This window comes from Auxenochlorella protothecoides, assembly GCF_000733215.1.
Source record: "Auxenochlorella protothecoides strain 0710 unplaced genomic scaffold scaffold6, whole genome shotgun sequence".
Lineage (NCBI taxonomy): Eukaryota > Viridiplantae > Chlorophyta > Trebouxiophyceae > Chlorellales > Chlorellaceae > Auxenochlorella > Auxenochlorella protothecoides.
The window spans coordinates 128,433-147,251 of record NW_011934399.1 but is presented as its reverse complement, the minus strand read 5'-3'; the positions used below and the strand labels follow the sequence as shown (position 1 = coordinate 147,251).

Sequence of the window (18,819 nt, the reverse complement as noted above, 5' to 3'; positions counted from 1 at the left end):
GGGGGGGGGCGGCTCCTATCACTAGCCATCAGGCTGTGTGCCCAGCTGTCGTAGTGGCTTGCGTCAGAGAGATATCATCATCTGGTGCTAGCGATCACATCTGCACCTTCTGATGTCCCTGGCAGGAGAAGTTGCGGCGCATGACGCCTCAGCAGAGGGAGAAGGAGCTGGAGAGGAGGGAGCGTATCAGGCAGCGCAGGGGAATGAAATCGATGATGCGCAAGGGTTAGGCAGGGGGCATGATGGCGTGCAGGGAGAAAGCTGCCGATAAGCGACCTTGCTGTTGCTTATCAAGCAGATGTGCAAGTCGACGAAATGGTGATATCATGTTGTGGCCTGACATGAGTACACTAGACTACTCATGACGAGTCCCTGTCATCAGAACTCTGCCAAAAGCTATGGTTTCGCGGGCAGGCTCAAGATACGATTTCCCGCGCATCGCTCCTTATCCGATACGTGGCCCGTTCCATGATCACCCCATACGTGAAGGTACACGTCTCCAAGCCCCCTGAGCGGATAGAAAAGCTGCAAGAGACTCAGGATCATTAGAAACTGAGTTGAAATGCAGAGCGCGATGATGTCCACCACGATGGCCTGCAAGCCTTTCACGGCCCACGGCGCAGGGTTCGCGCAGGGCCCCAGGGCTGTGCCCCGACGGGGATCCTTCGCGCAGCCCATGAGGGCGGCCTCCACCGCCGGTGCTTCTGGCGATGAGCTGAGGGACGAGCTGGGTTTCAAGCTCATGCGCAAGGGCGTGAAGGAGTTCAGCGGGGAGACCATCCTGACACCACGGTGCGCGGTGTGGTCCGGTGTGAACGCATGCTTGGATGTGTGACACAGCAACACAGTACGGCTTGGGCCAATGCACCTGGTGGGCCAAAGCATCAGATCCCGCGTGGGTGCGCGGCCGATGTCATCACGCGTCCATCCCGGATCCGCCGCAGATTCTACACCACCGACTTCGAGGAGATGGAGAAGATGTACTCCCTGGAGGAGAACCCCAACCTGAAAATGGATGAGCTGGAGGCGATGCTGGCGGAGTTCAGGCGCGACTACAACCAGTGCCACTTTGTGCGCAACGCTACCTTCCCTGAGGCGGCCAAGAAGCTGACGGGGAACACGCGCAAGATCTTCATCGAGTTCCTGGAGAGGTCCTGCACCGCTGAGTTCTCCGGCTTCCTGCTCTACAAGGAGCTGGGACGGCGCCTGAAGAAGGCCAACCCCGTGCTCGCCGAGATCTTCACCCTCCTCTCGCGCGACGAGGCGCGGCACGCGGGTTTCATCAACAAGTCCATGAGCGGTGAGTGTGCTTTGGGGTGGGTGGTGTGACCATATTTGACTGGGCCACGTTGGCTTTTTTGCCTGTTGAAAGGCTTGGTTTGATTCTGTGCTCACAATGACTGGCGGTTGGAATAGCGACGACTCATGTGTATATCTGAAGCACAATGTGACGTCGAATCCATTTCTCCATTGTCCAAAGACTTCAACCTGGCGTTGGATCTGGGCTTCCTGACCCGCAACCGCAAGTACACTTTCTTCAAGCCCAAGGTGGGAGGCATGGGATTCAGCGCAATGATTCTCATTGGGGAGTGTTCAGGCATCTCCAGTCTGACGTCTTGGCCTGTCATGGACGTTGGCTCTCCAGCTGGTGAGTCTGCCTCAGAGGCACTTCCCTCAATTACCCCACTTTCCCTGCCCACCCCCTGCAGTTCATCATCTATGCCACCTATCTGTCGGAGAAGATCGGGTACTGGCGCTACATCAGCATCTACCGCCATCTCCAGCGCAACCCCGACTGCCAGCTGTACCCCCTCTTTGAGTACTTTGAGAATTGGTGCCAGGTGAGGGGCGAGGGGTGGGGCTTGGACCGGCCTGGAGGTGAAGGCTGGTGAGGTGGTTGGCCACACGACATGCCTGGGGAGTGCATCATGTGGAGGGATTGCCAGGTCAAGGCTGGCCTGAGCCCTCCTTCCGCACCCCAACCCCCACATACTCAGGATGAGTCCCGGCACGGTGACTTCCTGGCGGCCACCCTGAAGTGCCAGCCGGAGCTCCTTGAGGGCACGGCGGCGCGTCTCTGGTCCCGCTTCTTCTGCCTGTCCGTATACATCACCATGTACCTTAACGACCACCAGCGCTCCTTCTTCTACGAGTCGTTGGGCATGGACACCACGCGCTTCAACAAGCACGTCATCCTGGAGACAAACAACACCACGGAGCGCATCTTCCCTGAGGTGAGAGGGGGGATGGAGGCATTCTGGGAGTCTGAAGTGGGAGTTTTGACAGGTTGTACGCCTGCCAAGGGGGAAAGGCATGTGGGCGCAGCATTTCTCACCTGAATGTGTGTGCCTCTCCCCCGGGAAGTGGCAAGCTCAATATCTTGAGCACGGCATCCCACCCATCCCCCTCGTCGCTGACCAACCTCACCGCAGGTGCCTGACGTGGAGAACCCCGCCTTCTTCCAGCGCCTGGACGAGATGGTGAAGCACAACAACGCCATCGTGCAGATTGGGCGGTCGGACGCCCCCAACTGGCTTAAGAACCTGCAGAAGCTGCCGCACCTGGAGCGCATCGCCAAGGGCTGCATCCTCCTCTTCCTGGCCCCCGCCAAGCGCGTAGGCTCCTTGGATGTGGAGGGTGACGCCGCCTTCCAGTACTGAGCGAGTGGCGCTGCCACAATTTCATCCCTGAGCATGCTGTGATTTGCTGTGGCGGTCGGCAGTGTTTCCTGCCCCCACGATCCTCTGTAATGTGCGCTAGACCTTTCGTGGACGGAGTTGAGGGCAAGAGGGCGAGAACAATGGGCCCTCTTGAGGACAACCTGAGCAGGTCTTATAATTCGAGCAGCGTGTCTGTGTTCAACAAGCATAACATCCCCGCGACTTGGCATCAATTCCAGTCCGTTACAGATGCCACACAGCCACATATCTAGGTCAGGCCGCCACATTCTTGAACGCCCCCCATGCGCCAGGGTCAATGCGCTTGACCATGGCCTTGATCTGCGCACCCGGCCCCAGCTCGAACAGCTGATTCTTGCCTGTAGGAAAGTATGAGTGTGGAGGTGGTGATTGGACTGGTGGACTCTGGCAGCAAGGCACAGGCAAGCAAGTACACGCTGTCCCACTCCCTTCACCGTACCCGCAGCGACGAGGGCACGGATGGTGGGCTCCCATCTCACGGGCTCCACCAGCTGTCGGGGCAGCAGCGCTGCGATTTCCTTGGCGTCCTCGAACACCTTGCCCGTGACGTTGCTGTACACCGGGATGCGAGGCTCCTTGATCTCGATGCTGTTCAGCACCTGCGCGGAGGACGATGGGGGAGCGTGTTGCTTCTTCATGCGCTGCTCATGCCAGCCACAACAACACTACTGTCGAGCAGCTGCAGCAAGCTGCGTCGCCGGGGCAGAGCATGCAATGGCTGATTCATCGTACCTGGCCATTGCAGCCCACCAGTCCCTCACACAGACCCTCAAACTGCCCCACCACCAGCAGATCCTAGCCCACCTCCTCCAGCGCCTCGCGAGCGGGCTGCATGAGCGTGGTGTGGAAAGCGCCGCTCACTGCCAGCGACACGGCCTTGATGGCGCCGGCGGCCACGGCTGCCTTCTGGGCCTCCTCCAGAGCATCCTTGTGCCCTGCGGGGGATTGAGGCAGGTTGTGGCAAGGATTGGATTAGGGGTTTGAGTGCGCAATGGATGAAGAGCTAAGCCAGTGCACCACGCTGGATCTCTGTCCCTCTCACCAGCCGCACACGTGCGCCCCCACCCTTCAGAACTGCTCCCCCCCGCCCCAGCAACAACGCCCAGAGGACCCCTTCCCGTAGACTTCAAACCCCCCATACTTTAATACGCTCCCGGTCACCCACCGGAGACGACGCGGCCTGAGGGGAACAGGTAGTTTGCCACGCGGCAGACGCTGTCCGGCAGCTTCGTGTTGACTTCTGCCACCACCTTCTCCAGGTCAGCGTCGTTCAGCCCCACCACGCTGAGCATGCCGTGGGGTCGGCCCGCCTTGGCGGCCGCCGCCATGGAGCTGGCGCGGACCTTGACCACCTTGAGCCCATCCTCGAAGGAGATGGCACCGGAGAAGACGAGGGCAGTGTACTCGCCCAGGGAGAGGCCCGCGGCCGAGGCGGCCCCATCCACGGCCGCCGGGTTCTCGGCGCGCAGCTTCTCCACGGCCGCCAGTCCCGCCACAAACAGCGCAGGCTGGTGGGTGGGTGGGGTTGGGAAATGAGATGTCGCGGGGGGGGGAAACACTTGAGTCTCAGCGCCGTAAGATGGGGGCAGCCTCCACGCCGCCTGGACCACAGGAGCCCGTCCTTTCCACCGCCTTTCAGTGCCTGCCCTCTCCGGTAGCTGAATGCAGCCGCTCAGGGACCCCCCCGATCCCTACCCTCTCACCTGCTCCCACCCCCGCCATCCCCAACCAACCTGGGAGTAGATGGTGTCGTCCAGCTTCTCCTTGGGCCCTTCGGTGCAGAGCGCCAGCAGGTCGTAGCCCAGCACGCGCTCGGCCCTTTCCAGCATGGCCTTGACTGCAGGGATGTCCTTGGACTGGTTCAGCATGCCCACGGCCTGCGAGCCCTGGCCCGGGAACAGGAAGGCGATGGGGCCGGCGGGGGCTGGGGCCTTCTTGGTGGCGGGCAGGCCGCCGGCGGCCAGCGCTGCCGCCTTGGCGCGGCGGTGCTCCGCCTTGGCGGCCTTGCGCGCCGCCGCGTCGCGCTCGCGCTTGACCTGCTCGGGGTAGGGGTGCCGGTACTCTGCGTCCCAGGTCTTCACCCGCTCCAGGCCGTAGTCATACAGCGTCCACCAGCAGCCGATATCAGGGTGGGGGTGGCGGGCCTTGGCGACCCCAGCGTACTTCTTCTCCAGGGCCAGCAGCTTGTCGCGGATGGCCTGGTCGTCGGTGGCCACCTCCACGGGCAGCTTGACCCCGGGGGAGAGGTAGGGGTCAAAGTCGTTGGTGGTGATGGAGGGGTCCGCGCCGCGAGACTGCAGGAGGACGAGGTGACGGTGAAGTGGGGGGGTTAGGCTTTTAGAGGGGGAGCGATCAAGGGATGAGGTTGATAGTTGGGGTTAATGGCTTGCGTCAAAGGGTGAGGCCAGGGGTTGCGGCAAGGAGGGCATTCTGCATGCAAGGGGGGTGCATGATTTTGCTTCCATCCACCCCGTCAGTACCGTGAGTGCCAAGCGTTTCTCAAAGGGCAGCCAGCATAAAGGATAATTGAGCTGTGGAACACAGAGGAAGCACTGCCACTTTCAAAGAGTGTGTTTCCCTCATCACAGGGCGTACCAGCAGATACTCGTAGATCTCAAGGTACCCGTCAAAGTGTGCCAGGTAGGCGGCGCGGTGCAGGGGGGTGAACCCCTTCTCGTCCCTCTGATTGACCTCGGCACCGTTGTTCAACAGGTGGTGCAGCTGCGGCAGCGGGTGGGGAGTTGGCATGAGGTGGTGGGTGTGGAGGGGCGCCGGGAAGGCCTGGCGACACCAGGTTGCGGAGGAAAGGGAGATAAGAGATCGCAAATTGGCGTTCATGTGCCCCAAGAATTCACCTGCTCCAAGGATCCACCTGCTCCTGCGGGCAGCACCCCTGGAGGCCATCCCACCACCCCCCCACCTTTCCTCCGACACCCCACCACTCGCACCATGTCCAGCTGCTTGTAGGTGGTCGCAAAGTGCACGGGGGCTCCTGCACCGTTGTCCTGGGTGATGAAGTAGGGGTCAGTGGCCATGATCAGCGCCAGCTGCTCGGGGTCGCCGAGCCGCACGGCGGAGTAGAAGGCGATGGGCGGGTGCTTGGGGACGGGAGGATACCTGCCGAGGAGCACGCAGATCGTGAGCCAAGGTGCTGCAACGGGATCCAGGGCCGGGCGGTAGCAGCTCGCGTTCCCTTACCTCCCCGTGGCAGTCATGTCGCGCGGCATCTTGACTTGCTCGGGCGTTGACCTCGCAGTAACGTGCCCCGATGAATGCAGGGGAGGGTGCAATGATCTGTGCAGGTGCCGAACGAAGATGCCGACTGGTCGGCCCGGCAGGACAGAGGCGGTCTTGATGCGGGCGACGGTGGCGGGGTTGGGGTCACGGACTTGCACCCCACCAGGAGCCAAAAGGCCACCACGCGCGCCAATTCAAATGACAGTCATTGCTGGAACTGGAAATGTACATGGGGGATCACCCAGATTGGGAATGATTAGGAGGAAAAACATGAGTTATAGGGGGATCATTGTCTTATCCAAGCATTTGGCTATTCCTTTGCATGAGGGCCTTGCTGCACAGCACCTGCTTGACGCATCCTCAGGACCATTTCTGCACCCCAGATGGACTCTGCATTCCCTCATTCAGGCCTCGCTCAGATGTACAAGATCACATTAGACACGGGCCGAGCATGACATCCTCGGCCTCCCACAAGGGGTTGACAGTGCACCAGGGCCCGCTCCTGGGGCACGGCAGCCTCCAAGACCCACAGCTTCCACTCTGTGTGGCCCAGAGCACGGTCGTGTCTGGACCTGCCCTCCCCGCCCAGGAGCAGGGGGGGACCTGCGGCCCCCTTCCTCTCCCCTGTGGCGGCGCCTGCTGAGCCGGCGGCGGTGCCGCCGCACCCTACGAGCCCCCTCGAAACCGCATGCTAGTCGCCATCGGCCTCGGCCAAGCTCCACAGCTCGCTCTGCATCGAGGGGTCCATGTCGGCGGCGGCCTTGAGCAGCCCCGCCTTGCCGTGCGTTGCTGCCGCTGCCTCCAGCTGCTCCCTCATGAAGCCCCGCATGCTCAGCGTGTGCACGGGGTCGGCCTGCCAGAGCGCGTCGCGCCGGCGCCCCTCCCCCACCGCATCCTCGCTGGCGACCGCCTCGGCCTCGTCGTGCGCGGGGGGTGGGGGCAGGAAGTCCAGCCTGAGCGCGTCCCGCGCCGCTCCCTCCCTTGAGGGTGACCCCGCCCACACCACGTTGTAGCTCGTCGCGGAGTAGTGCGCGGTGACCTCGCCCAGGCACCCAAGCAGGCCCTGCACGGGTGCGGGCAGCATGGCCGCCAGCCCCAGCGCGTGCAGCACGCGCTGCCCCGGGCGGCCAACCGCGTCCAGGTGGTCCAGCCAGACGCGCATGAGGCCGCGCGCCGCAGTCTCGTCCGGCAGCGCGGCCAGCACCGCGCGGGGCCCCGCATGCAGCGCCGCGCGCGCCACGGCCGACAGCGCGGGCGCGACGGCGTGCGCGCCCAGCGCGCGTCCTGGCGCCGCGTCGCCCAGGCGCGCCAGGAGCGCGCGCAGCGCGGGCGTGAGCGCGGCCGCACAGGGCCCGCGGCCTGCCACCTGGCACGCCAGCGCCAGCGTGTGGGCGGCGTGTGCCGCGCCGCGGTCGTTCACGCCGACCAGCCAGGCGGCGAGCGTGGCGGCCAGGCCCGCGCCGTGCTGGGCCAGGAAGCTCGGCCCGCCCAGGAGCAGAGCGGAGGTGGCGATGCGGCAACCCACCGCCACGTGCTCCGTGCTGCCGTCCATGGCGGAGGGCCAGGCCCGGGCCCAGAGGTCGCTCAGCAGGGGCGAGGCGCCGCCGCCGGGCAGGTCGGGGCTGCACCGCAGCGCCACCAGCCAGGTCTGCAGCCCGTCCTCGCACACGCCGCAGTCGGCGGAGGGGTCCAGCGCGGCGTGGAGCGCCGGCAGCAGCGCCGGGTGCACGGCCGGGGAGTCGAGGCCCAGCGCGCACAGCACGCGGGACAGCGTGCCCAGCGCCTGCATGCACAGGAGGGGGGAGGTCGGCGCCGGGGCCCGACCAGACGGCGGGCAGCAGGCGCATGAGGCCGGGGGCGTGGGGAACGACGCCTTCCCGCAGCCGGCCAATCAGGGTGTTCAAGTAGTCGAAGGCCTGCGAGGCGGGGGGGAGGGTAGTTTGGGGGTGGGGATGAGACCCTTGCTTGCGTGTGGCAGTGGGTGAGGCAACGTGGTACATAAGGGGGGGGGGAGGGGGGGGGGGTCACCGGCCGAGCGGGTGCGGAGGGAATGGTTGCCAGGAGCTGGACCGCGGCGGCATCATGACATGGCGGCGGGCATGCCGCGACAGGTCGCCCCTGCCTTCACCCTTCTGGCGGTCCCCCATCGCCCGGAACGCACTCTGGCAAGCCCTTGGTACTCCCCCTCTCCAACGACCCCTGTGTGTCACCTGCAGCTGTGTGTCCAGCTCGGTCGCGTCCTGGAGCATGGCACCCACTGCCTCAAAGCTGGAGGCCACAAAGGGCGTGTATTCGGCATGTTCAAAGCTCCTGGGCAGGCGTGTGTGAGTGTGATGGTTGGCTGGGGGGCATGCGGGGCCCTTGGAGTCCTGCCCCGACAGGCGGGGCTCGCTGGCGCGCGGGGAGCAGGGATCCAGGCATGGCCACAGCACCTTGCAGGGGCATGCAACACCAGAGCCCTGGCACAGCGCGAGTCAAGGACTCCAGAGGGGCTGGATGCCTTTGCCGCGTCCCATACGAGTCCAGTTGTGGGAGGAATGGGCGTGATCAGGCAGCCAGCTGCATCCACACCGCCAGCGTGCCCGACAGCTCCCTTCCTCCCTCCTCCCCCTCCTCCCCCCCCTCCCTCTCCACCCAACCCCCCGGCCCCTCCAGACACACACACACAAGCACACACCAGTCGTCCACGAGGGCGCGCAGGGTGACCAGCGCCGCCAGACGCACGGCCATGTCGCACTCCCTGCCCAGTGCACACAGCATGGTGGTGTGCAGAGCCATGCGGTCCTCGCTCTTCAGCTCCCCCAGCCAGTGGCCGGGCAGGAGCAAGGCCGCGCGGCGCAGGGGGTTTGGCGACGGCCGCGCCGCGGCCAGGTTCGCGCCGTGTGCCTCCGGCAGCAGCGTGGAGTGGAGCCAGGCAGGGAAGTCGAGCGCGCCGTGCAGCTCCTCGGCAGCCACGGCCACCAGTCGGTATGCCGCCTCCCTTTCCAGCACGTTGGGCGAGGCGCAGGCCGCGTGCAGCAGCCCTACGGCCACGGGGGCCAGCTCCTTGCGGTGCCCCTGCGGGCATTATGGGGACAGGGGGTCCACGGAGAGGAAGGGGAGGGGCTGGATGAGGGGCGCGGCCGCGCATCCACAGGGCGCGCGGTGTGCGAGGAGGCATCACGAGCTTGAGAGCGCCGAGCCCCGGCCAGCCAGGACGAGCTGGTGACGGCGCTGACGACCATCCTCTGCACATCATGACAGCCCACCCGATGCCAGCCCTCCCCTCCACCCCACCCACCTCGAAGAGGGCCAGGGCCAGGTTCTCGGCGCACCCGCGCACGCTCTCCTCCCAGGCCACGTTCATCAGGGCGTGGTGGAAGGCCTCCGGCCCCACGGCCCACTCCTCCAGGTCCTCCGAGGTCAGCGGGATGTAGCGCAGGACCAGGCTGCGGAGGAGGCGTGGGCGCCGGTCCTCCGCGCCCCAGAACTCCTCCAGCCCGGCTCGGACCTCGGCCGCCATGGAGGACTGCTGCTCCACCTGGCGCCGCGCCGACAGGTTCAGGGTCAGGGCCGCGCTGGCGCCTCGGTAGGACGGGCAGCGCAGGGTCTGGTGAAGCAGGAGCATGGGCAGGCGCGCGGCGGCGCCGGCAGCCGCGCCGCGCCCAGGGCCCGCCAGCCAGTCCACGCACCATTCCAGCAACGGGAGCAGGACGCAGGAGGGCCAGAAGCTCCTGCGAGGGGGGGAAGCTGGACGTTTGCTCTCGGAGTTTTGGGGGAGATGGAGGGAGACCCTGTGCGAGCCCCAAGCAGGGGTGGGAAGGGGACCCTCCTCCCCCGAAACCATCGCAGGGCGCAGCGCGCAGGAGGATGGCGCGCCGTGCCCTTTCCCCCCTCCCGCACTCCTCACCAAGGGTGCAGCTCCTGGAGGTGGAGCAGGGCCTTGAGCAGCTTCAGGGTGCCTTCCTGGGCCTCGTCCCGCTGCAGCAAGCCCAGCGCGCGCAGTGCGCTCAGCAGCGCTGGCAGTGCCGCCACCACCTCGCTCGAGCAGGTCAACGTCCGGGCGTCCGAGGGGAAGCCGTAGGCCAGCAGCCGGCGGAGACACTTGAGGCCCAGCAGCCACGAGCCGTAGATGGGCGCCGGGCCGCCCCCCGGGTTGGACAGCAGGGCCAGGAGGGCAGCGGTGTCTGCCGACCAGCGGGACGCCAGGGGGCCGAGTTAGGAGGGCTGCCACCGCCTCAAAGGCACGCTGGTCGGACTGGAGCCGCTTGGAGGCCAGCTCCTTGAGCACATGATGCAGGACCAGCAGCGTGCGCTGCTCTGCAGGAGGGGTGTGTCGAGGCGGGTGAGTCGGGTGGGACATGGGCCACGTGTGCTTGGGTGGCCGGGAGGCAGAGTGTGCCCCCTCTGCCCCGAGTGGGTCCGGGCGGTTTGTGCTACAGCACCCACCCAGGCGCATCTCCACAGATGGCCCAACAAGTCGACGGCCCTGCGCATGGAAATCGTCCCACAATGCGCATGGCTAGCATCACCACAGCACCAGAGCCATCAGTGCAGGGGTCACACCCCTAGCAGTGCATAAATTCTCCCTTTCCCACCTGTGTGCCTGGAGGTGGCCTCAGACAGGAGCGCCAGCAGCGTTTGGAAGAGGTCCGGCCAGGCTTTGGGGTAGTCCACCCGTGCAATCTTGGAGATCACAACTGCCACTTGGACGGCAAGCTGCAGCAAGACATGCAGAGGGGGGGAGGTTTGTTGGGGTGAAATATCGGAGGCAGATGCCAACAGATGCTTGGCGACGGCAATGTTGCACTCTCACTTGAGGAGAAGTAAAACCCTTCAGCATGAGCAGGGGACTCCCAGCACTGAGCACTGTCATTTGCGCCGTTGGATAACCATAGATTCCACCTCTGATGGTGATCGTCTCAAGAGCACAGCGAGGGAAAGCTCTCACTTGCCTTTGGATCCTCCAGGGCTAAAAGACCGAGCATTCGAGAGCGAAGGTGTGCTTTTTCGTCAGCCGACAGGGCCCTGCGTGCATACAGACAGCAAGAATAGGTGTGGCTGCGACCTTTAAACCTACATGGGGTCCTGCCAAAATTGGCTTCTGACCAGCAATGTAAGGTCAGTGCATATGTGCAAACCCCAGATCCATGTAAACGTACGCATCTGTAGACACAACCTCTGTGTTCTCACCCTGGAAGAATACTGCGCCAGTGTCGCAGCACGATGTTCTTGAGCTGGAGGACTGCCATCCACCGGCATGAGGAGTCCGTACCAGGTGTACTCAAAATTTCCTGGGGACCCAGGTGAGGATGGGGGAGGGCGGGGAGGGGGGATGAGTCAAACGCTCAGACCATTGGTAGAATGCGTTTCATTATCGATGCAATTACATATTTACTTCAGATCTGGGTGTCCACCTCATTGTTTCCAGGGCCCGGGCGACATGGGCACTCACGACGAGACAGGAACAGAAGCCGGGCCGGGCTGAAACGGACAGCAGCTCCGCCTCTGCAGCCTTCTGAGTAGTCGGATCCTGTGTAATGGCTGCCATCAGTACATGATGGAGCGCAGGGATGTCGGCTGGCGTCAGGCTGGCCATGGTGCCAGAGCGCTGCGAACTCGCGCTCTGGGCAACTGCACCGCCCTTAGCCCCGCCACCAACAGCGAGGTGGTGTCCTATCTACGCATGCTTTACTCCAGTTCTTTGTGATCGTATCGAGTTTCCTTGAGCACTCCTGGTCGTGATTGCTCTGCCTTCGGCATACAGCGCTGGACCTGTTTATTCGTGAGTTGGGCGCCGGGGGGACGGCCACGTGCTTTGTCCCGGGGTGGCATTCGAGGGAGGCACAGTCAGGCCTCCGAGGGGGTGCTCGGCCAAGGAGGTGAGCCGGGAAATGAGCTGCACAGCGCCCTACGTATCTAAGGCTCGGCAGAGGACGCGTTCAGACCCTTTGATAAAGACACACGCCAAACAGAGGCTGGTCGCGCCCCCAACAGGGCTGCCATCAGCGCAGCATGCGGCCCTTTATCCTGCAGGGCCACTCCCGGCCCCTCAATCAAGTCAAGTGAGTGACGTTCAGGGATGAATGAAAGCAAGCTTGCCTCCCTCCTGGCGATCACTCTCACCCCACCCGCCGTCACGCGCAGATATAACCGGGAGGGCGACCTGCTCGTGACCTGCGGCAAGGTGCGGAGTGGCAGACCCCTCAGCCGTTTCTTGAGGAATTTAGAAACCGCTGGGTAACATGATAGTTTCGATTCGCAACCGTTCCCCCCCTGTTGCCGCAGGACAAGACCGTGAACTTGTGGTGGACGGAGGATGGCCAGCGGGCTGGCACCTTCAATGGGCACACGGGCGCCGTGTGGACCTCTGACATTTCCTGTGGGTGCAATGGGGTGAAGTGGGCTTGCTGCATGCGGTGATTGAGCAGCCACCTCTTGGCTCTGGGAGGCCGTGAGTCCCAGCAACGGTGGAGTCGGATGTATCGTGCACAGGGCGATCCCCATCCACGCCATCTCCTCACCCTCCACCGCCTGCCCCTCTGGACATCCCTCACACCACAGATGACAGCACCCGCCTGATCACGGGCGGGGCCGACAGCGCCGTTATCCTGTGGGACATGAACACGGGCGAGGAGCAGCACCACTTCCGGTTCCAGGAGCCGTGCCGCGCGGTCAAGTTTTCCGTCGGCGAGGCCTTCGCCGCGGTGTCCTCCGACCCCTTCATGCAGGCCGTGTCGGCGGTGCGCATCCTGCCCATCGCAGCCGACCCCGCAGAGCAGGGGGAGGAGGCGGTGCAGACGCTGCGAGGCCCCCGTGGCCGCATCGCACGCGTGGAGTGGACCGATCAGAACCGGACCCTGATCACCGCCAGCGAGGACGGCTTCGTGCGCCGCTGGGACGTGGAGGTGCATGGATGGGTGTGAGGGGGGAAGGTGGCTGGGCGTCCTCGGATGGGAAGGGCGACAGCCCTAATACCAGGAAGTCAGGCTGGCGCCCTGTGGAGATTTCCCACAGCCCAGGGTCTGGGCTGGCGGGACAGACAGCTGTGATGGGGGTTGGAACTTCATACGGGCTCCATTCCTGGATCTGCAATGTGGAGTTTGGGGTGCAGGGCCCACGGCATGGCCTGCTGCCCCTCTGAATCAATGCCATGTGCGGATGGGAGGTCGATTCCCCTACCCTCCCACCGTTCTCCCACACATACACCCACTCCCACTCCAACCCCCTCTCACCCCATCCACAACTCAGACGGGGAAGGAGCTGGCCGCCGAGCACGTGCACGAGAAGAACATCCAGGACTTGCAGATGTCGGTGGACGGCACCCACTTCATCACCGCCTCCGTGGACTGCTCCTCCAAGCTGGTGGACACCCAGACCCTGGCCGTGCTCAAGACCTACCAGTCCAACGTCCCCGTCAACTCCGCAGCCCTCTCACCCGTCTACGACCACGTCATCTTGGGGGGCGGGCAGGACGCGTCCCAGGTGACCACCACCAGCTCGCGGGCGGGGCGTTTCGAGTCCCGCTTCTTCCACAAGGTGTTCCAAGAGGAGTTTGGTAACGTGCGCGGCCACTTTGGGCCCATCAACGCCGTCTCCTTCAGCCCCGACGGCACCGGCTTTGCCAGCGGCGGCGAGGAGGGCTACGTCCGGCTGCACAAATTCGACGCCGACTACTTCACCACCAAGTTCTTCTGAGCCGGATGGATGGAGCGGTCTGAGGGGAAAGTAGAGTGCGGAGCCTAGGCTGTGGGCCCTTGCAGCCAGGGCAGTTACCCACCCAGATTCCCCCCATGCCTCTGTGTGTGGGCAACGGGGAGCGGTGGGGCCAGGCTTGCACGCCTGCCACCCCTCCCCCTCTCGCAGCTCCAAAGCTCAATGTGCAGTGCCCATGAGGCATGACGCGGAATCCCTCCTGTCCTGCTATGCATGTTGTGGTGTGCTGGCCCTTTTCCCGCTTTCCCAAACACACGCCATATCTCTGTCCATGCCTGCTCTCCCTCAATCGTCTGGGTGCCGACGACTGCCTAGTTCTCTCCTGGTACCAACTGTTACTGGAGAGGGGTTCGCCTGCATCATCCGTCGCAGCGTTGCCAGGAGGACAGGCCTGGGCATAGTCACTGTCCCTCCCAAAGCAGGCAGAGCACCCCCTACACGTATGCATGTCGACACATCGCCCACCAGAGCACCGCACTTCCTTGAGCACAGATGCGATTCGATGAAGGAACCAAAGTATTACAATGGCGAATCCGAACAACATCATGGGCCCAGCACTGGAGGAAAGCAGCGTGATACCTACTGTGGCGGTGGGCCCCGACACCGACGATGGCGCGGACATACAGATCGATGATAAACTGCGCCGGGCTGCTGAGAGGGAGATGCGTCGAAGCTCAAATCCCAGTGCCAAGCGTGTGAGGACAGAGGCCAGCATTGGCCGCTTCGACTACGCCGCGCCAGAGCTCATGGAGGAGGGTCTCACAGGCTTCCTCCTCACATCTACCTTTGACAGGTGCGCTGGAGTCCTTTACAGTTTCGATGTGTGTAAAGCGCATACATGGTAGCAGTATGTTGCTCTGACACCTTCAGAACCAGCTGTTCCTGGGTTGCTTGTTGACCTTCACGCTCCCACTCCCCCATGCACTGCTGCAGGGAGAAGAGCGCCTTGAAGGAGGCTGTGACGCTCCTCGAGGGTGCACTGGTGAGCCAGCCTAACCCAATCCAGGCCCTTCCCCCACTCTCTAGCATCAAGCTTGCAGCGAGGGGCCTGTCCGCCCTCCGCCTCATGCCCAGCAGTGCTGCGGCTGAGGTCGCCGGGGACCTACCTTCCCCCAACAGGGATCTGGCGCTCCTGGCCGCCTCCCTGGCCGTCTCCATTGTGACGGGAGGCAGCTCAGCGCGTTTTCTCCAGCGACTGACCCCCATTCAGACCACCTGCACCGCTGATGCGACAGCTGTACGAGGTGCAGCCTCGGATCTGGCCACCCGCTCTGAGCACTGGCAGTACTGCTGGCCTGGAGGTACTGCGCCAGACAGGGAAGACGAAGCCCAGCTGCTTACTTTTGCAGTTGCGTTCAAGCCACGTGGGAATCAAGGACCGTGTGTCGGCGTGGCGGTGAAGAGCAGGGACCAAGCAGCTGAGCCATCGGCTGCGGTTGCCTCTGGACAGGGAGCAAATGCCCTCCCTGCCGGTGGGTTGGACAAGGAGGCCAGCCCTCCCAGCACGGATGCCAGTGGATCAGCGCAGGATGCTGTGCAGACATCAAGACCAAAGGGCGACCAGGGTGCTGCTGGAGCTACCCAGAGCTTGCGTCAGGAGCTTACGGCGGCGGCGGCAGCAGGCCTCCAGGCTGGCATTAAAACATGGCTACCTCACTGCACAGTCAGGGTGGATCTGGCAGAACCATCGCTGGTGGTCTTGCTGGAGATGCTACCCGTGGGCGGTAGCAAAGTGTTTGCGGGCCTGTCCCTCCTGTCTGGGGAGGCGTGCACCATAAAGCCCCGCTTGGCCATCAAGGCCCTGGAGAAGGCCCACAAATAATGAAAGGAGTGCACGGGTTGTGTATAAAGAAGCCTGCTCACCTGTCATGTTAAAGGCAGAGGGGACAGCACAATTTTGAAGGGGGTCCGTCGTGCGCCACTTCCGTTCGGAGACTGAACCCCGGTCGCATTCCACACTGCTGGACCATGAGCCATACATCACGCGCGACCACTTGTAACAATAACCCATAAATATAGAAGAACATTAAGTTGCATATCTTGAAGTCCCAGAAGACTCCGGCCCCCGAAACCCCAGTGGCCACCACTCCGGTACCTCGGGGTGTGGGGCCCCCTCGCGCAGGGGGATGCGCAAGGGGAGCAAGTACTACGAGGAGGATTACGATGATGGGTACGATGACGAAGAAGAGGAGGAGGACGAGGAGGAGTGGTACGCGGAAGAGACCGCTGCCCAGCCTCCTGCAGCACCCCAGGTGAGAGCTCAATGAAAGGAGAGGGTGCCAGGGGGCAGATGGTGTGACCCCGAAGTGCACTGCATATGTCACCGCGATCAGGGCCCAGGATACAGATTGATAATTCCATCAGCGCTGCATCACCTCGCCCAGCATGTGCAGCGGACCCGGGTGGCCAAGACCGCACCCTCGGCGCTGGGGAAGGGCTTGACACAGACCCCAGGCGCCGGCAAGGCAGAGGGTGAGCTTACGGTGTGGGACCGTAATTGATGATGCATCGCTCCATTGCCGAGGTGGTCCCCCTGTGACCCGCACCCGTTACTCCGCTCAGGCATGTGCCCCCCACTCACGCGACACCTGTCCTGCAGGCGCCAATACTGCCCAGGCAGCGGCCCTGCGCAGGGCGCCACAGCCCCTGGTCCCCGGCCCTGCCGGCCCCTTCCGCTTTGACACCCCCTCGCCGGACGACGCGGCGCGGGAAGCCGCCGCTCGCGGGGGCGCACGGAAGAAGCCGCCGGGAGGCCAACCGCCCCCGCCCGCCCCCGGGCCGGCCGCGAAAGACGGCACCGAGGAGGTGTCGGAAGCGTTGCGCTCCAAGCTGCAGCTGGGCGCGGCGCCGGCCGAGGACCAGGCCACCCAACTGCCGCCCGCCCCGCGCCACGCCCTGTCCGCCTACGAGCCCAGCGCCGAAGTGGCGCGCGCCTGCGCGGCAACGGTGGCTGAGGAAAGCGCAGCGGGTGCCAAGCCCTGCCTCCACCTTGTCGTGCTGGGCCATGTGGACGCCGGCAAGTCGACGCTCATGGGCCGCTTCCTAGTGGAGCTGGGCCTGGTCCCGCAGCGCGTCGTCCACAAGACGCAGGCATGAGCACGGGACAGGAGGGAATGGGCGGGGACTGGGGAGCCTCTGCTGCTCCGTCGCAAGGCTGTCACGGGGTAGGAGGCGCCGCTGCGGCACGGCGCAGGGCATGCGTCGGGTGCCCTGATCCCTTGCCCTGTCCCTCTACCCTCCGCAGCGTGAGGCGGCGGCTGCCGGGAAGGGGTCCTTCGCGTGGGCCTGGATGCTGGATGAGCGCCCCGAGGAAAGGGCGCGCGGCGTGACGGTGGAGGTGGCCATGACCAGGTGAGCTGGAAATTGATCAGGTTGGTATCGAGACAAGATGCCAGGGCTCCCCAGCCTTGCCCAAGGTCAGTCACCATGTTGACCTCCCGGTCAGCCGCAACACCTTAGCTCCTCCCCACCCTCACTCCCACAACCCGTGCTGCGCCAAAGATTCGAAACCAGTCAGCGTCAAGTCACCCTTTTGGATGCCCCGGGGCATCGCGACTTTGTCCCGCCATGATTGCGGGGGCTGCCCAGGCTGACGCCGCGCTCCTGGTCGTGGACTGCTCCGTCGGTGCGCGGCGGAGCCGGGGGGGGTGGGAGTCGTGGTGATCAGGGGCGTGTCATTGGAATCCCAAGCATTCCTTTGGCCCCTTGCTGGATCATGGCCTCGATGTTCCACCTCTTAAACCCCCTCTCACCCACCCAGGCGGCTTTGAGGCGGGCTTCGCGCCGCCCTCCGGCCCGGGGTCAATCGGGGGCCAGACGCGGGAGCACGCCCAGCTGGCCCGCAGCCTGGGCATCAGCCAGTTGGCGGTGGTGGGCACCAAGCTGGATGCCATCTCTGGCGACCCAGAGGAGCAGGCCGCGCGCTTTGCGGCGGTGCGTGGATCTCTGGAGCCCTTTTTGAAGTCCTGCGGCTTTGCCAGCAGGGCGGTGCAGTGGCTGCCCGCCTCCGGGGTCACGGGCGACAACCTGCGCGGGCGCGGGGACGGCACCGGGTTGGGCGCCTGGTGGCGCGGCGGCACGCTGGAAGACGCCATCGACGCCTTCCGGCCTGGTAGTGGCGGCGAGAGTGAGCGGGAAAGGGCGCTCCGCCTGCCGCTGCGCCTGGTCGTGCACGAGGCGGCCGCCGCGGGCTCCAAGGGAGCCGCGCAGCTGGGCGGCAAGCTCGAGGCGGGGGCGCTGCTGCCGGGCAGTCGCGTGCTGGTCATGCCCTCGGGCCAGGCCGCCACGGTGCGCACGCTGGGCGCCGAGGGCGCCGGCGGCGTGGCGGCGGGAGGTAGCAGTCCCGCCGCGCTGCTGGCCGGCAGCGGCGCGTCGCTGACGCTGGCAGGGTTGGACGACCCGGGGTCGGTCGGACCGGGGTCAATCGTGTGCGACCCCGCCTGGCCAGTGCCCGCCGCGTCGGCTTTCCGGGCACGAGTGCTGGTGCTGCAAGTGCCGGGACCCATCCTGCCAGGCCAGCAGGTAAGGGTAGGGGGGCGGAGGGAAAGTGGGAAAGTGGGGGGTTGAGGTGTACATCTATGAGGAGCGGACGGGGCAGGGTGTCCGAGAGTATAGAGGCCAGACAGGTTCTGTTGCAGGGATGGCCGGAGTGGTCGAACTGAGGGGCGATGCTGATTTGCTGGACCAAGAGGCCCAGGCAATGGACTGGTTGTCATGCGAGCAGCAAGATCCACACTAAACCAGGCATTGAGTCCGAGCGCTACCTTTCCCTGCTCCCGAACACAGGTGTCGGTGTACTGCCACGCCGCCAAGGAGAGCGGGACGCTGAGGAGGCTTCAGCAGGACGGCCCCTCGCCCCGACCGGCGCGCTTTCTTGTGTCCGGCCAGCGGGCGCTGGTGGAGGTGGCGCTGGCGAGGCCGCTGGCGCTGGAGACGGCTGCCGACCTTCCCGCGCTGGGCAGGGTGGTGCTGCGGGACGGGGGAAGGACACTGGCCGTGGGCCTCATTATCGAGCTCCTGTAGCGTGGGAGAGCCTGGCCGCCCTGCTGCCGTTCACCCATGCTGTTGTTGGCCAACCCCAGACACGTGGCTACCGTGCATGTTGAAGGAATGCTGGCATGCATGGGATCGCCAGTTCATATACAGAATACGAAGCTGCACATCGTAAGTTCATTCACTCTTGCGTGAT

General features: G+C 64.5%; 5 protein-coding genes across 5 annotated transcripts in view; 3 read left to right on the top strand and 2 right to left on the bottom strand.

Moving 5' to 3' along the window:
* The window catches only part of F751_5195 (Magnesium-protoporphyrin IX monomethyl ester [oxidative] cyclase 2, chloroplastic), a gene marked incomplete at both ends in the record, with an annotated part of 5,633 nt that extends 2,973 nt beyond the window's left edge, over nt 1–2,660 (top strand). Inside the window, 6 exons of the mRNA XM_011402794.1 lie at nt 674–792; nt 945–1,300; nt 1,481–1,548; nt 1,710–1,841; nt 1,998–2,234; nt 2,433–2,660. Of these exons, the coding sequence (XP_011401096.1) occupies nt 674–792; nt 945–1,300; nt 1,481–1,548; nt 1,710–1,841; nt 1,998–2,234; nt 2,433–2,660 (1,140 nt within the window). The remainder of the gene's footprint in view (nt 1–673; nt 793–944; nt 1,301–1,480; nt 1,549–1,709; nt 1,842–1,997; nt 2,235–2,432) is intronic.
* A 273-nt stretch (nt 2,661–2,933) lies between these two features.
* On the bottom strand, nt 2,934–5,926 carry F751_5194 (Malonyl-CoA-acyl carrier protein transacylase, mitochondrial; the record flags this gene model as incomplete). The annotated part of the gene is made up of 8 exons (XM_011402793.1): nt 2,934–3,037; nt 3,139–3,298; nt 3,504–3,634; nt 3,865–4,207; nt 4,433–4,993; nt 5,295–5,420; nt 5,639–5,816; nt 5,898–5,926. 8 exons carry the CDS (start codon nt 5,924–5,926, stop codon nt 2,934–2,936), a joined length of 1,632 nt encoding a protein of 543 aa, XP_011401095.1.
* Nucleotides 5,927–6,627: 701 nt separating this feature from the next.
* Nucleotides 6,628–10,791, bottom strand: F751_5193 (Importin-11; the record flags this gene model as incomplete). The annotated part of the gene is made up of 9 exons (XM_011402792.1): nt 6,628–7,116; nt 7,303–7,719; nt 7,805–7,852; nt 8,147–8,246; nt 8,614–8,993; nt 9,217–9,525; nt 10,111–10,235; nt 10,514–10,634; nt 10,732–10,791. The coding sequence occupies 9 exons, from the start codon at nt 10,789–10,791 to the stop codon at nt 6,628–6,630; spliced, it is 2,049 nt and encodes a 682-aa protein (XP_011401094.1).
* A 1,139-nt stretch (nt 10,792–11,930) lies between these two features.
* F751_5192 (Eukaryotic translation initiation factor 3 subunit I) lies at nt 11,931–13,613 on the top strand (the record flags this gene model as incomplete). The annotated part of the gene is made up of 5 exons (XM_011402791.1): nt 11,931–11,980; nt 12,063–12,102; nt 12,204–12,297; nt 12,480–12,823; nt 13,167–13,613. 5 exons carry the CDS (start codon nt 11,931–11,933, stop codon nt 13,611–13,613), a joined length of 975 nt encoding a protein of 324 aa, XP_011401093.1.
* A 542-nt stretch (nt 13,614–14,155) lies between these two features.
* On the top strand, nt 14,156–18,653 carry F751_5191 (HBS1-like protein; the record flags this gene model as incomplete). The annotated part of the gene is made up of 6 exons (XM_011402790.1): nt 14,156–14,424; nt 14,565–14,613; nt 16,876–16,982; nt 17,133–17,149; nt 17,392–18,152; nt 18,417–18,653. The coding sequence occupies 6 exons, from the start codon at nt 14,156–14,158 to the stop codon at nt 18,651–18,653; spliced, it is 1,440 nt and encodes a 479-aa protein (XP_011401092.1).
* Between the last annotated feature and the right edge of the window lie 166 nt (nt 18,654–18,819).